The sequence below is a fragment of the Colletes latitarsis genome, chromosome 11 (assembly GCF_051014445.1).
Source record: "Colletes latitarsis isolate SP2378_abdomen chromosome 11, iyColLati1, whole genome shotgun sequence".
Taxonomy (NCBI): domain Eukaryota; kingdom Metazoa; phylum Arthropoda; class Insecta; order Hymenoptera; family Colletidae; genus Colletes; species Colletes latitarsis.
The window spans coordinates 11,220,349-11,234,102 of record NC_135144.1 but is presented as its reverse complement, the minus strand read 5'-3'; the positions used below and the strand labels follow the sequence as shown (position 1 = coordinate 11,234,102).

The window sequence follows — 13,754 nt, the reverse complement described above, 5'->3', positions numbered from 1 at the left end:
GTGCTAGTGTAAATTAAAATGTTTGAATAAGTCCAAACACGATCCCATTCCATTTACGTTGTACGTTTAATCCGAATAAGGTCATGTTTGAGTTCATTTCGATCGAAAGAACTTCACCGATCTATCGATAATAATCTCATAACGATATAATGAGGAATATAAGGATTTTAATTATCAGCAACACATTAAATTTAATCTGATTGACGCTAAGGGCTACTTTTGAGGTGACTTCCTGGGTGGATAGAAAAGAAAGGTAAGACTGAATAATCATCAACAGTACACTCCAGGTATTCAACCACTGATTGCTGACGGATAAGAGTTTGTATATGGGTGGCTCGACGTGGATGCAAACGTGGTAGTGCGTGTAATATACAGTGTAATCGCATTCCTATGCATGTAACAACCGTGTAGGCATTACGGATTATCTAATGGACGACACGTGTTAAGTATTCCTAGAATGTCGATAGTACGGGGGAACTATTCCAATTCACACACCTATGCTGTTATCATATCTTCCTTTGCGTTTGATAATATTTATACGACTGTTCACCGAGCCTCGTATACATACGTCAGAACGGTGTTGACTCGGAAGTCTGCTGAACGCAATAAATATCACCAGTATCGGTAAATCTAACTTTTTTACTTAAAAATTTTAATAGAATATTTATCGCTATAAAAAGACCCATCGTCCTTCTAAATACTTAAATCATAGTCAAGATTCCAGGTACGGAAGAACAACGTGTTAAGTACGACTACGAACCGGACAATAAAATTCATCATATTTATTGTTTCTGCCTACAGTCTTGACAATTTTGTTTCCCACCGAACAATTAACAATGTGCATTACCATTCTAGGCCAAATGATTCACCAGTATCCTGATAATTGGTATCGTAACTATCTTAAACTATCGTAAATTTCATTTTATGTATTATTTTTCTAATATGTTTGACTGATCATTTTAAACTTAAAATGTTGTATATACTAAGGATTCACCTTATCGGCATAAGTATCGATTAGTATCTATGATATATTGTCACTATAAGTTCCCAGAAGCCCATTCTTGTCCATTTGAAAAAAAGTTAAAGCTACATTTCAAACAGTTATAAAATGAATAATTTTCAAAATTTTCAGAAATCCTTCGAGATACATTTATACCAATATGCATATCGCCGAAGACTGCAGTATGTATACCTAAATCTTAACGAAATTCGAAATGTTGTTCCAGAAAATGTCCGATTTCACACGGAATAACGATGAACAACACAATATTTACATTAGTAGTCTTCTCCCCCTCCCCCCCTTGCGGATTAGTTTTGAATATAGTTACAGATGTAACCAAATTCTTTTGTTGAAAAAGTTTGCAATTGTTCGTTAGTGATGTCAGGCAAAGGGGACCACGGAATATTTCGATAAAAAGTAAGAGGCAATAGCGAAAATATTACTTCATTTATTACACAAATGATTTATTTTACCGACGCGTAAACGCACGAGTCATTCGATTATACAAAACGATTTATAATAGTTCTATCAACATTATAGATTGCATTTATTGCCGTTTCCTCTTTGCTTTCATTTGAACTCTACGACCTTTTCCTAATCTCTGGTTTGGTTTTCCGCCTTTTTTCTTAAAGTCTTTACCGGGTTTTGATGGCCTTTTGTATTCTGAAACATCTGCAGAGCTCGTTTTTGTATTCTTCTTATTGCCGCGTTTTTTACCGCCAAAACCGAATTTAGAGTCTTTCATTTTTCGTTTGGCGGCTACTTTCGGATTTACCCTTTTATTCTGAGGCTTTTTTTTGTCGTCTAAGAAGTCAAGATCCTGTCTCATACCCTTACGGTACTTTTTTACTTCTTCTAACATTTTTCTCTTTTCAGCATGCTTCTTCAGAGTAGCTTCTATTTGCATTTGCTTTCCTACTTTTCTCTGTTGTCTAAGCTGCCTGATTTTCTCTGATCTCTGTGCTATTGTTTGTTTCTTCATAAGATTTTCCCTCACTTTTTGCATGTGAGCATCTGTCTTTGCCATTTCAGCAAAATAGTCGTCTGGTCTGGTTGTCAAGATTCCAAGCTTTTTTAATCGTGCGATACCGTCCATAACGGCTCCTTGTGCTTGCCTGTGAAACATTGTCTCCCTACGAAAATCATTTAAAACAGGATCCTCTGCTGGATCGTACTGGGGTAATTTTTTGTTTCCTTTCAATTGTTTTGAACGCCTTACTTCCTGTTCTTGCATTTGCAATGCTAATTCTGGTGCTAATGGTGCTGGTGCGTTAATCATATCTAATCTCTCTAACCAAGGCAAATTTAATTTAATGCTTTCTAGCTTTTGTTTCATAAGAGTCTACAAAAATTTTAATCAATGTTCTTATGCTGCTTTCTTGGAACATTAGTATCGAAACACTCACAATATCAATTATTATCTTATCATACTTACTACACAATTTTTATGTACTTTAGTTGTTTCCGCAAATACTTCGTTGAGACCAGGTTTTAACAGTCCTTTTGTAAAAGCTTCTTGTAACTATACACGTGAGAAAAGAGAGGTTAGGAAAAGGTCGTCTCTAAATATTTTAAAACGTAAGTTATATTTACTTCTTCGTCTGTACTACCATATTCCGAATCGGATTCGGACGAGGCTGACACTTTCACAGTTTTCTTCGTCAGGTTTTTCACCCTCATCTTTACAAGTTTACAAAACGCACAATTTCAAGTTTTCTCTAGTAAACACAAAGTATCACCTACTTTTAACACCATCTATTGGTCACACTTTAGCACATTTTAAGCACACAACTTGCTAACTTAAGCGATAAGCAATTGATTTTGCCGAAAAATATTACGAAAATAGACGAAATTAGAAATTGAAAAGTACACCACTTTATTTTGTTTAATATCTATTATTATAAATAGAAGATTTCAAACGACTGTTAATTTCTCTTGAATTTTTCAAGACGAAGATAATTGTAAATAATTGTGCTTTATTTCTTAGCACATTAACAATAATATTTTATGCCCAAAAAAAGTATCCAATAATTAATAATTAATCTAATTTGCAATATTTGTGTTAATTATAAGTTTCACACTCTGTCTCGTTTCGAATAATATTTTTCTATACGACAAAATATAGTCTGTCGTGGAAAAAATGAATTCGAATATGTTATTTCTGTATTTATAAAATATTCAAAGGAATTTTGCAGCAAGTCACTAACCAATCACAAAGCAATTTCAGCTAGACTGTTCTTCGATGGGTAGAAATTTCAGGAAGCACGAATCTGACATATCTTATGCTCTATGCCAGCATTTTTTGTCACAGCTGGCTAACGACAGCGAAACATCATGACGGATAGCGATAAGAAACCGATGTCACGCTTACTAAAGCTCGCTAATAAATTTAATTGCTTCTACCTGTCGGGTAAGTATAATCGTTTTGTTTAACTATGCATCGCATTTTCGTTTGTCCCGTTTATTAGATTCTGCAATGAATAGTCCATAGAAACGCGTGGCTTACCGTCCTGTCTACTGAGATATTGATTTTGAGGCTGTTGTGTATTCTTTCTCGTATTTTCATTAAAATAATAAGAATACCTGTTTTTTTTAATAAAACCGTGAGTAAGTTGCGCAAAACACCTTTCCCGTATCTTTATTCGTGTTTTATATAGTTTATTCTTCTCATTTTTCAATAACAAAACTTTTAGTAGATATGATTATGTACATATACTTGTCAAAGTAGATACCAAAGATGTGTCGTGTAATTGTATTTGATAATCTATACGATAATCAGAATTTATATAGTACAGAGCTAGTGTAAAAATAGGTTTCATATATTTTGATGTAATTATAGAAATCTGTATGCATGTTATTTTGTAATAGTTAATTGAATACAATGTGGTTAATGTTATTATACTGCATTTTTTCCATTAATAAAGATACTTGAATCTTTTATAAAATTTTTCTTTCGAAACCCCTATTTCGATGTGTGATGAATAGGAATACAAAATGTCAAAAAAAAAAAGACATTTGAAATAGCATATTTTTACTAGAAATGTATATATTATATTGCAGGCCTACATGCAGGTGAATGCAGAGCCTTTGTTGTTGATGGACAACAAGTTGGCCTTGTACGTCCAGATGTAATGAAGGAATTGTTAAATTACCCTCAAGTAATTATTCAATATTTTTAATTTCTAGGATATTCAAAGTAGGTAACTTTTTCTACATTTTTCCTTAACTCTATATTTTTTAAAGGTATTTCAAGTGAACCCAGAGTATGTGCAACTAAATCCTGCATTTCGAGACTATTCAGAAAGAAGTGCTCGTGTGGATGAAGTATTAAGAGAATGGCGTGCTGGTGAAAAATTTGTAACATTACGAGGATGGAGAGAGGAATGTTACGAAGTACGCGCACAATTCAATACACCACCATTATTTAAAATGGATCGGTCTGCTACATGTAAGTACATGCTTTCTTTTCGCGATAAATTAAAAAATTGTTATCCCGCTACAACAGTACTACTGATTAATATATAATTTGTAGGTCTATTCGGAATTCGCAAATATGGTGTAGATATTAATGGATATGTTATGGATCCTGTGAAAGGCTTATCAATATGGTTACAAAAGCGTAGCCCAAATAAACAGACCTGGCCTGGATATTGGGATAACATGGTGAGTGGTGGATTAAGTGTTGGTTATGGCATTAACGAAACTGCTATAAAAGAAGCTGGAGAAGAAGCTAGTATTCCCAATAATCTTATTGCAAAACTGAAGAGTGTTGGTTGCGTATCACTGTTTTTTGAAAGCGAACGGGGTCTGTTTCCCAACACAGAGTTTGTATATGACCTTGAATTACCACCGGATTTTGTACCAAGCAATAATGATGGAGAGGTAGAGACTTTTGAATTACTTCCAGTTAATGAATGTTTAGAAAGGATATTGTCTTCACACTTCAAAACAACATCTGTGCCAGTTGCCCTTGACTTTTTAATTAGACACGGATACATCACAGCAGAGAATGGTAAGTGTAGTATTTTTGTACTTTAAATTTATCTTTCTAAGTTAGTAATATATTGTGTATATTTTTTGTTGCAGAGCCTAATTTTATACAAATTGTGGAACTGCTTCATGTACCTCTGCAGACCATGTACAATCAACCACAAAAAAAATGTAAACTAGCTGCTAATGGTGAAGCAATTGAATCCTTAGACAGAATTTAAGTTTAATTAGACTTTAATTTAGACCATGTTAAAGTTAATTAAATTAAACGAAGTTGGTATTCTTTTGTGGTTTTCTTGTAATTGGTCAATTCTTCGCAGATTTTATAATAAATAGGGCAGTTTTATACGTATAACGATTTTCGTGAGAAATATATAAATACATAATTTCAGTAACTACATTAATCTATAATTTTGACTGGCCACAGCGTTTTCAGACATTTATGTCTTTCGTTACAATTTGGGTGATTTTTATATATTAATAGTAAAAGTATTCATTAAATACAGTTTTTTAAAGACATTAGTGATGGTTATACATTCAAAATATATTAAAAAACGAATGCAATAATCGTTGTTGTATCGAAAATTTCATTTAAAATATCGTATTTGAATTTACAGTCCTGCGAATTTATTGACATTATTTGTTTTGGAAAATTGTCACAATATATGGAAATAATTGTATATTCGTCGAATAATTTTAAATTATATTGATTTATATTCTATTAACGTTATTAAAGTCATATTGCATTTTCCTTTGATTTCTATCGATTTTCGAACTGAATTTTGCACAATGATGAATAGAAGTTTTCGCCGACTGTACGAGTATATTCAAACGAAATGACTTTTGATATACATCGATGTTGAATTAGAAGTATTATTAATACAGCATTCCAGAACATAGATTTACTACTAAGATTTCAGTTTTAAGCGACAGGAAATAACAATAGTTTTTTCTAACGTTTGTAATCGAACTTTTGTACTAAACTTGTACACTTAACAACAGAGTGCATAGTACCACAGCAGTAATATTCTAATATTCTGCGTAGGATTAAGATGAAACTCATTCACAGTATTATGAACGTGAATGCACAGTATACTGTTTTGATATGTTACAAAATTTATAGACGAATTATGTCAGCGTATGTGTTCTATAATCTAACTATGCTACCAACGAAAAGTGCTTAAACTCAGCATTTTCAATCAATAACTGTTTTGAGAAGGGGAACAAAAGTGTTCGTATTATTTATTGTATGTAATGTAGGTAGATTTTTAATTAAAATACGGATTGGTACTATCGTTCTATTCGTGATATCAGCAAATTGCAAGAAAAGTGATTATATAAGTAGCAAACGTAAAATGCATTAATATGTCTTTTTCATATTATAAAGACATTTTGCAGTATATTTTATGAAATTTTTAAATTCGATATTATTGTTAATTGTATTTCTACAGTAATCTATAGTTTACTTCTGCATTCACCTCATCATTCGTCTCGTGGTATGCAAAAAAATATTCTACAATTTTTTTCTTTACAAGTTAATCTGTAATTACAAAATATTTTCGTAAGTCTTTGGCTTATTTTTAATTTATACTTTGTAATTTTTAATTATTATTTTTCATCTAAGTTAAATAACTTTAATATTTAAAGAATTTATCTGAAGAAATATTCTATGCGTTACAACTATAAAAGAAACATTGTAAACATTTCTATAAAGTTTTTTCATAATTTTATTAAAGTTAGGATGTTTCCAATAGCGTATTTTATTAATATAAATGCTTTTTGCTGCTTTTTGTGCGTAAACCATTTGAGTGAGATTGAAGTAATTTGAGCGCAATCTAACATTATTTGATCTTATCGACACTAACTTGAGTTGAATAAGTTTACTACTTTTGTATAAGAGATTGTAATAATGTACTAGTCATATTTGTCATCGCCTTATATTTTAACTTCAATCTGGTCATGAAATTTAGTATCTTCAATGCGTTTGGTTTAAGTGAAACTAAGATTTTCATGTTATGACTGTTTTGTGATAGAAATGGGTACGGCTGGCCATACTGTTTAATGCATGAATTAATATTGTCAACGAATAAATTTAATAAAATTTATAATGTCATAACTGTTACTAATATTACCTTCATGATCACACTGTAAGTTCAGTATAGTTACTAATTGTACAATTGGTACAAAAATTTTTTGCTTCTATCGACTTTTTTTTTTCAAACAAAATCAGTATATAAGGCGAAACATTCATAGTCATTTTCATTTATTATATTATATGAGCATATTATATGTTGTACCTAATTTTTATAATTCTTTATAAATATTGAATTACTACACATCCTTCGTTGTAAGATATAAACATCTAATGATCATTAAAATAACAACAGAATTTATAAAAAGATAGTAACATAATATAAAGTTAAAATGCTTTATTGCTTTATTATATTCAGTTTATGTAAAATAATACATGCAATAATAAATTAACGTTAATAGAACTATATTATAATTCATACAAAAGTAATTAATTTTAAACAAATATACAACTAATAATTCAATATCTAAATTAAAAGTTATGTTTATTACTACAGATTTGTTAAGTATCAAATGAAATAGATTATAAAAGGTTGATATATGTCAGTTGACTAGAATCTCTCAACGAAATTAATAAATCATGTAATAACCAATTTTTGCCTATTTTTACATAGCAAATTCTACAAATCATTATTTGCGCGCGTGCATGCTGTGAAGGGCAATAATAAAAATTATTTATTAGTATTTAACTAAGATAATATTTACCTCCTCGCGTCTCCTTTTCGTAGGTATTTAATGTGAATCGAACCGTGCAATTATTTTGTCCAATTTTACACTGTAACACTTATTTTACACTGTACACTTACTTATTAAAAACTGTTTAAAAAAATGATCAGCCAGAGAAAACCGTTACACTTAGCGATGCATTTCCGGAAACTGGAAGAGTTCCGTTTAAACGACAAAAAAGATATTTTTCAGAAATCTAATAACAAATAGGGTGGTTGAGCTAGTGGGGATGGTTGAAAAAAAAAAATAATAATAAAATGTGTCAGCAGCTTGGTGGGGGAGGCCTGACTTTATCAGAAGAAACAAAAATCGAGCGGATCAGTCCTCATTTGAACAGTGTCGAAGAAACATACTTCCGTAATCGTTTTCGTACGTGATACATTTCCGGTGGAAATTTATTGTGACTTTTTCAATCTTTTCTTCACTGTCGGTTTTAAATATACTTTCAGTGCATAAACTAAGTGGAATAATAAGTGCTTTGCAGCGTATTTCCTTATTTCAAAGGTACAGTGAACAAGTAGCATACCTTAATTGTTATTTTAACAACGTGCATGTTTACGAAACTGGTTAATTTTTTATTTACGATTTTGCGAATTTTTTTGGTAATGAAATACTTCCTAGTTGCGCCATGTTGCGAAATTTGTATGAGTATCAGGTTGTTCTACGATCTATATTATACTATTTTAATATTAATTTATACTGTTCTAGTTAATTCAACTATGAACAAATATTTTTAAAAAGTTTTTCTCCGTTGATAATATACTAGGATTAGTTTTATTCCTGTTAATTCAATATTGACTTATTTATTAATTTTCATTCCTTTTTATTTTATAGTCGATTTTTAACTATGGATTCTACAGCGTTCTCAAAGAAAAAATTTGCGTCTTTTTTAATGGAAGTGTTGTTGTGGCCTGGATATTATATGTATGCATTTAGTGATTGGTAAGTACTTATTGGATTTTATATGTGTAGTTCGAATAAACTAGCTTTATATCAAACCATTATTTGATAGATGAAATATATTTAAATATGGCAAATCGATTAAAATGAAATCCGTTATTATTTATCATTTATTTCGTAAAATCGGTGATTGAAAATAATTAAAACTATCAAATAAAAGAATCGTCTTCTTGGTAATATTATTCCTTGATTTATACATAAAATAATCTCATAAAATACTACTGTCGTGCTTTTATTCGTAATGAAATCACTTTAGAGTAGGCGCTACATTATTATTAAGCGCCTAACACTAAACTAAAGTAAACTTATTTCGCATCGCGCTTCGATTTTACTCATTGATGTTCAAATTTTAGTTTCATACTATACTAGTGTTGCGCGTGCGTGAATACTTATCGAAAACTTAAATTAGGCTCTTTAAAGATCCTGGTTATGTTCCTACGTATTTAAATAGTATTTATATATAATTGGGAGAAATGTCGGCCTCGGTAGGGAGAAGAATTTTAATGCGTTTTTGCAGAAATCACTCAAAGATATTGTCAACGCGAACAAGAAATGTTAGATTTATTTGTATTACGAATAATAACCTAAACGATTGCACAAAAATTCCGGCTTCTGAAAATGTTTATGCCGCTGTATTAAAAGAATTCTCTAATCCGCTTGTTGTAGAAACAATAGAACCTCCTAAAATATCACAAGCGAATGAAGTAAGTACGAAAATAAAAAAAACACTTGAATGAAGTATTTTAGAATATGTTTTAATGTAATTTTTGTAATGACTTACAATATAATCCATCGTAATATAATTGTCGCATAAAAGAATAAGTAAACACATCCTAGTTGATATAGATATTTCAAATTAAATTATTTTTTATAATGCTCTTGAATTGCTCTTAAATTTGCTCTGTTCTAATGATCCTTTTACATTTTATTTTATGGGGTGTTAAACAGCTATACAATCATATTTAATTTTGTATGCAACACAAGAATTTAATTTAATAGGTTCTCATCGATGTTAATTATTGTACTCTAAATGCATCAGATGTCTTATTAGCTAAAAATTTATATACATCTGAACAACAATTGCCGATGGTTCTTGGTCATGAACTTGTTGGAAAATTGATTCAAGTTGGTGAAGAGGCAAAAAAATGTGGGTATAAAATTGGAGATAAGGTTGTTGCTCTTAATAAAGACATTAATGGAGGTTTAAGTGAACATTGCATAGCAGAAGTTAGCGTAAGCATGTTTCATTAAGTTAATCAACTTTGTATACACCAAATTATAAATGAAATTTATAGGATATCTGGAAAGTGCCTAGTGAGGTAAAGTCACTAGATGCTGTGTGCCTACTTAATGATTATGTTAACGCTTTAGTTGCATTAGAAAGGAAAGTTAGCATTCAAGAGGATGACATGATTTTAATCAATGTTGGTATGAGTAGTATTGGTTTAGCAGCAGTTGATTTGGCTACAAATGTATATAAAGCTCAGGTTAGATTTTAATGTATTCACAATATAAATGTGTTCTACTAGAATTTAGAAGGTTAGCTATAGCAGTTATGAATTCAGGTAATAGCTGTTTGTGCTACGGAAGATGGAGCAGAACTTGCTCGAGAAAAAGGTGTACTTGCCTCCTTTAAATTCAAAGATCGTAAATTATTAAAACAGATAGAAGAAGTAGCTGCTGAGAAAAACATTAAAGCTATTTTTGATGATGCTGATGGTGAATATTTTAAACAAGTTCTAGATTGGTAAGTAGTCAGTGTTTCCAATAAGAATTGAACTCAGGACAGTTTTAATGATTCTTACAAGAGACTTTGATCTAGTAAGAAACACTAGTAGTTGCTATGTTGTATTGTTTAGCTTTACTGCTGTCTACAAAAGTGGTGCCACAATAAAAGATTTATTGTGTGAAAATAGTTTTGCTGTGGTAGTACATCACCTTTCACGTGAAGGTATATGATTAGTTTATTTGTTATGATGATGTAATGTAGGATAATTCATTTATTTGTAATCCTTGTCACAAAGGGAGGATAATAATTGCTGGGACAGCAGCAACCATAACTAAGACTGATTCAGATCAATTCAGTGTTAGTGGATTTAATTTAAGAGAATATAGAAAACAAAAGCCTGAAGAATATCGGTATAAAATTTATTTTTAAACAGAATATCAAGTTTGAAATTATTTAATGAAAGTTATTATAATGCTTTCATTTATTTAATTAGTCAAGCCGGGGAAGATGTGTTACAATTTTTTGAGGAGGGCCTCATTAAACCAACTCGTGTGTTAATTGTTGGACTGAATAAAGTAAATGATGCATTAGAATTTATTCTTAACAGCAAATGTACAGGAAAAGTAAGTGCAAAGTTACTATACAGTTTATAATTTTAACAATCGATTATTTTAATTCCTACCGTGAGCGAATGTTTGTATAACATCAGAAAAAAAAAATTGTTAATTTCTCAGGTTATTGTTGATATAAAGAATAAAGAAGCTGAGGTTGAAAAAGTGACGGAATAATATAGAATACTTAATCTTGAGGCAATGAGTGAACTAAGGTTTACAAATATGCAGAATTATTATTAATATTTTTTAAAGAAATACAATAATTGATAAGGCAGAGACAGTAATTGTAAGATACTATGCATAAGGATCAATTACGCTTTTTATTAAATATAAAAAATGTTAACAAAACGTATTCATGTAGTATATACCAAAACCTTTAATAAATTTATTACTTCTCTATAATTGAGGAAATATATTTATTTACCTTTATTTTGTTCAATAATTGGTGGTACAAGCGGTAATGTGGTTATTCTACGTGAGAAAATGAAACAAAAATATTAACTATTTTTTATCGATCTTGTCTTTTAATTAATTAGAAATAATTGAAACGAATAATACCGTACCAATATGCTTACAGACACTCATCACAAGTAGAAATAAAGAGTAATGGTCAGACACGTTAGATAAGCCATGATCGCGCTTGAATCGTTATCTTGAAAACAAAGACACGCATAAAAAAAATTTGTTTTATATTTTAAATTCATTTTTTTATGTACATACAGTAACTATATTGTTGCTTGTACCACCAGTTTCCGGACACTATAGTATGCTATTAATAATTATGGTATTAATTACTTTTTATCTTTGTATTTGCTTTACTTTAAAGAGTATTCGTTTTTCTAAGATACAAAAGTTTAATAAATACTTTATATATTATTTGAAGGATATCGAATACAGAAATGTTTGGATTGTTCGACTCGATTACTCGAACATTTCGAGTTTCTTATTTTTTTCAATATAGTTGAACACTTTATTTTCAAATACATTTTATGCCATTAAACTCAGTTCTGAATATTACATACTATGAAAAGTATACACAAAGGAGAATAAAATACTAAAGAATTTGTATACCAAGTAATTTTCATGACAGTCAATATTCCATTCTTTCAAAGGGCTGCGTGTTTGCACAACGTTGAGACAAGAGAAAATTGCACACATACGATTGTTCTTAGGTAGCGGTATACTAACTCGGTCGCGGTCATTATCGGTTGCTCAACGCCCTTTTATCAAAACTGGAGCATTTTGTTGCGGAGCTACTGACCAACGATCGAAACTCAAGTAAAAGTCTTGAGAACGGGTCCTTTATGAAATCGTCAATTATAAACAAGTTCCCCTAATGGTAGTGATTTTGTCTTCCTTTGCTATCTCTAGTATTTTAGTCATTGTACTTTATACTTATGTGGATTAATTGGGCAGTGATGTGCTGAATTGCTAATTACTATGAGGTTGAATAGCGTGAATAAAAAAAATTTGTTTTATTTCTAAATTAGAATCCATTAACGAACGATACAAAGGCCAGTTTACGTACGAATTAAAAATTTGTTGTATCCGTTATTCGCAAATAAAATTTCCCCCACTTGGATTACTTCCAAACTTCTTGTGTAATGTCGAACGCATAGGCGTTAATATTTATCACTTCGGCTCACACATTTTTTACACCGTCGTCTTTCGCAACGACCTTTAATCTTTATTAGGTCCTGTTCCAATCCATTGTTTCTGCTGAACCGTTTTTATTAGAACAAGATCGAAGCCAGGTTTCGTGGTCACCTTGGAAATTTATGCTTCGCAGAGGTATGGCTACGCGCGTTCCAGACGCTATTTTGTGCTTTATTCCGCCACAACGAAGGACAATTAGAATGCCTTCATATCGTTAATCATATAGTCGGTTCGGGTTCAAGGTAGTATCTCCCGAGGTAATCGTGGGTGTGGTGAACGCGATTTCAAAATTCAATTGTCCAGTCCGGCTCGATAACGCGAGTCCTTATGCAAATCCTGCTTTCTCTATAAACCTTGCCACCGACGTGTCACCGATGTCGGAGACAGAAGAATTACGAACATTGCTTTTACCTGTGTTTCAACGGCGATTTATTAATCGCGAGCGTTTCTCGGGCCAATTTTCTTCTTGGTAGGTCTACGCTAGTGGGAAAAATGATGAGGCAACCAAAGATAATCGATTGCAATATTATACATATAGTCATAAAACTTTAGAGAAATTTTTGTTCGCGATCTACCAATCATAAATATTAAATTCTTCTTCTCTAAGCACAAAATTGCCTTCCCTTCTCGTTCTTCGTCTAAGCATATTGCCATTAGAGCCATTAGAGAAACGTCTACACTCTGTAACTCTAAAACATACAAACGCTCGGACACGGCCAGGCCTTTCAACGTGTCCTCCGGCGAAGTACTAAAATGGGATTAAAATTGGCGTACAACATTGATTACGTTTTCAAACGGCTCCCAGAGTTACTCTTCCAGGAGAGTTTGATAGTCAACGTAGCAAAGGAAGTAATTAGAACTCGCTTGTCGTCTCTTTCATCAGCGCATAACTAACGAGAGACGTTCCTCTTGTCTGCGATAGGAAATTAATCTGTCGAGCGTGCGCGATGATCAGTGGATTGATCGTGGATCTGGCCTCGGTTGCAAA

At 31.5% G+C, this 13,754-nt stretch overlaps 4 protein-coding genes across 5 annotated transcripts in view; 3 read left to right on the top strand and 1 right to left on the bottom strand.

Annotated features, from left to right (window-relative positions):
- Positions 1-1,432: 1,432 nt before the first annotated feature.
- LOC143347515 (putative rRNA-processing protein EBP2 homolog) lies at positions 1,433-2,889 on the bottom strand. The gene is made up of 3 exons (XM_076776716.1): positions 2,594-2,889; positions 2,436-2,522; positions 1,433-2,342 (listed from the first exon to the last, which is right to left on the bottom strand). The coding sequence occupies exons 1-3, from the start codon at positions 2,678-2,680 to the stop codon at positions 1,548-1,550; spliced, it is 969 nt and encodes a 322-aa protein (XP_076632831.1). The 5' UTR covers positions 2,681-2,889; the 3' UTR covers positions 1,433-1,547.
- Positions 2,890-3,279: 390 nt separating this feature from the next.
- LOC143347995 (uncharacterized) lies at positions 3,280-7,878 on the top strand. The gene is made up of 5 exons (XM_076777718.1): positions 3,280-3,410; positions 4,061-4,158; positions 4,244-4,448; positions 4,533-5,012; positions 5,087-7,878. The coding sequence occupies exons 1-5, from the start codon at positions 3,335-3,337 to the stop codon at positions 5,209-5,211; spliced, it is 984 nt and encodes a 327-aa protein (XP_076633833.1). The 5' UTR covers positions 3,280-3,334; the 3' UTR covers positions 5,212-7,878.
- Positions 7,879-8,034: 156 nt separating this feature from the next.
- Positions 8,035-13,754, top strand: part of LOC143348038 (uncharacterized) — a 50,799-nt gene continuing 45,079 nt past the window's right edge. Inside the window, exons 1-2 of one of the 2 annotated variants that reach the window (XM_076777803.1) lie at positions 8,035-8,311; positions 8,642-8,749. The gene's annotated coding sequence lies outside the window, so the exon portion shown is untranslated. The remainder of the gene's footprint in view (positions 8,312-8,641; positions 8,750-13,754) is intronic. The other variant, XM_076777804.1, reaches the window with a different exon arrangement.
- LOC143348055 (quinone oxidoreductase-like protein 2) lies at positions 8,847-11,512 on the top strand. Its single transcript, XM_076777855.1, has 8 exons — positions 8,847-9,471; positions 9,767-10,000; positions 10,063-10,254; positions 10,333-10,514; positions 10,627-10,718; positions 10,792-10,906; positions 10,990-11,119; positions 11,231-11,512. The coding sequence occupies exons 1-8, from the start codon at positions 9,241-9,243 to the stop codon at positions 11,282-11,284; spliced, it is 1,230 nt and encodes a 409-aa protein (XP_076633970.1). The 5' UTR covers positions 8,847-9,240; the 3' UTR covers positions 11,285-11,512.

Excerpts from the sequence above, each read along its gene's own strand:
- LOC143347515 (XM_076776716.1), bottom strand. The coding sequence starts at position 2,680 with ATGAGGGTGAAAAACCTGACGAAGAAAACTGTGAAAGTGTCAGCCTCG. Across the intron at positions 2,523-2,593 it reads ATGGTAGTACAGACGAAGAA|TTACAAGAAGCTTTTACAAA; the intron begins GTAAATATAACT and ends TCACGTGTATAG. Across the intron at positions 2,343-2,435 it reads AAGTACATAAAAATTGTGTA|ACTCTTATGAAACAAAAGCT; the intron begins GTAAGTATGATA and ends AAATTTTTGTAG.
- LOC143348055 (XM_076777855.1), top strand. The coding sequence starts at position 9,241 with ATGTCGGCCTCGGTAGGGAGAAGAATTTTAATGCGTTTTTGCAGAAAT. Across the intron at positions 9,472-9,766 it reads AAATATCACAAGCGAATGAA|GTTCTCATCGATGTTAATTA; the intron begins GTAAGTACGAAA and ends TTAATTTAATAG. Across the intron at positions 10,001-10,062 it reads ATTGCATAGCAGAAGTTAGC|GATATCTGGAAAGTGCCTAG; the intron begins GTAAGCATGTTT and ends TGAAATTTATAG.
- LOC143347995 (XM_076777718.1), top strand. The coding sequence starts at position 3,335 with ATGACGGATAGCGATAAGAAACCGATGTCACGCTTACTAAAGCTCGCT. Across the intron at positions 3,411-4,060 it reads TAATTGCTTCTACCTGTCGG|GCCTACATGCAGGTGAATGC; the intron begins GTAAGTATAATC and ends ATTATATTGCAG. Across the intron at positions 4,449-4,532 it reads AATGGATCGGTCTGCTACAT|GTCTATTCGGAATTCGCAAA; the intron begins GTAAGTACATGC and ends TATAATTTGTAG.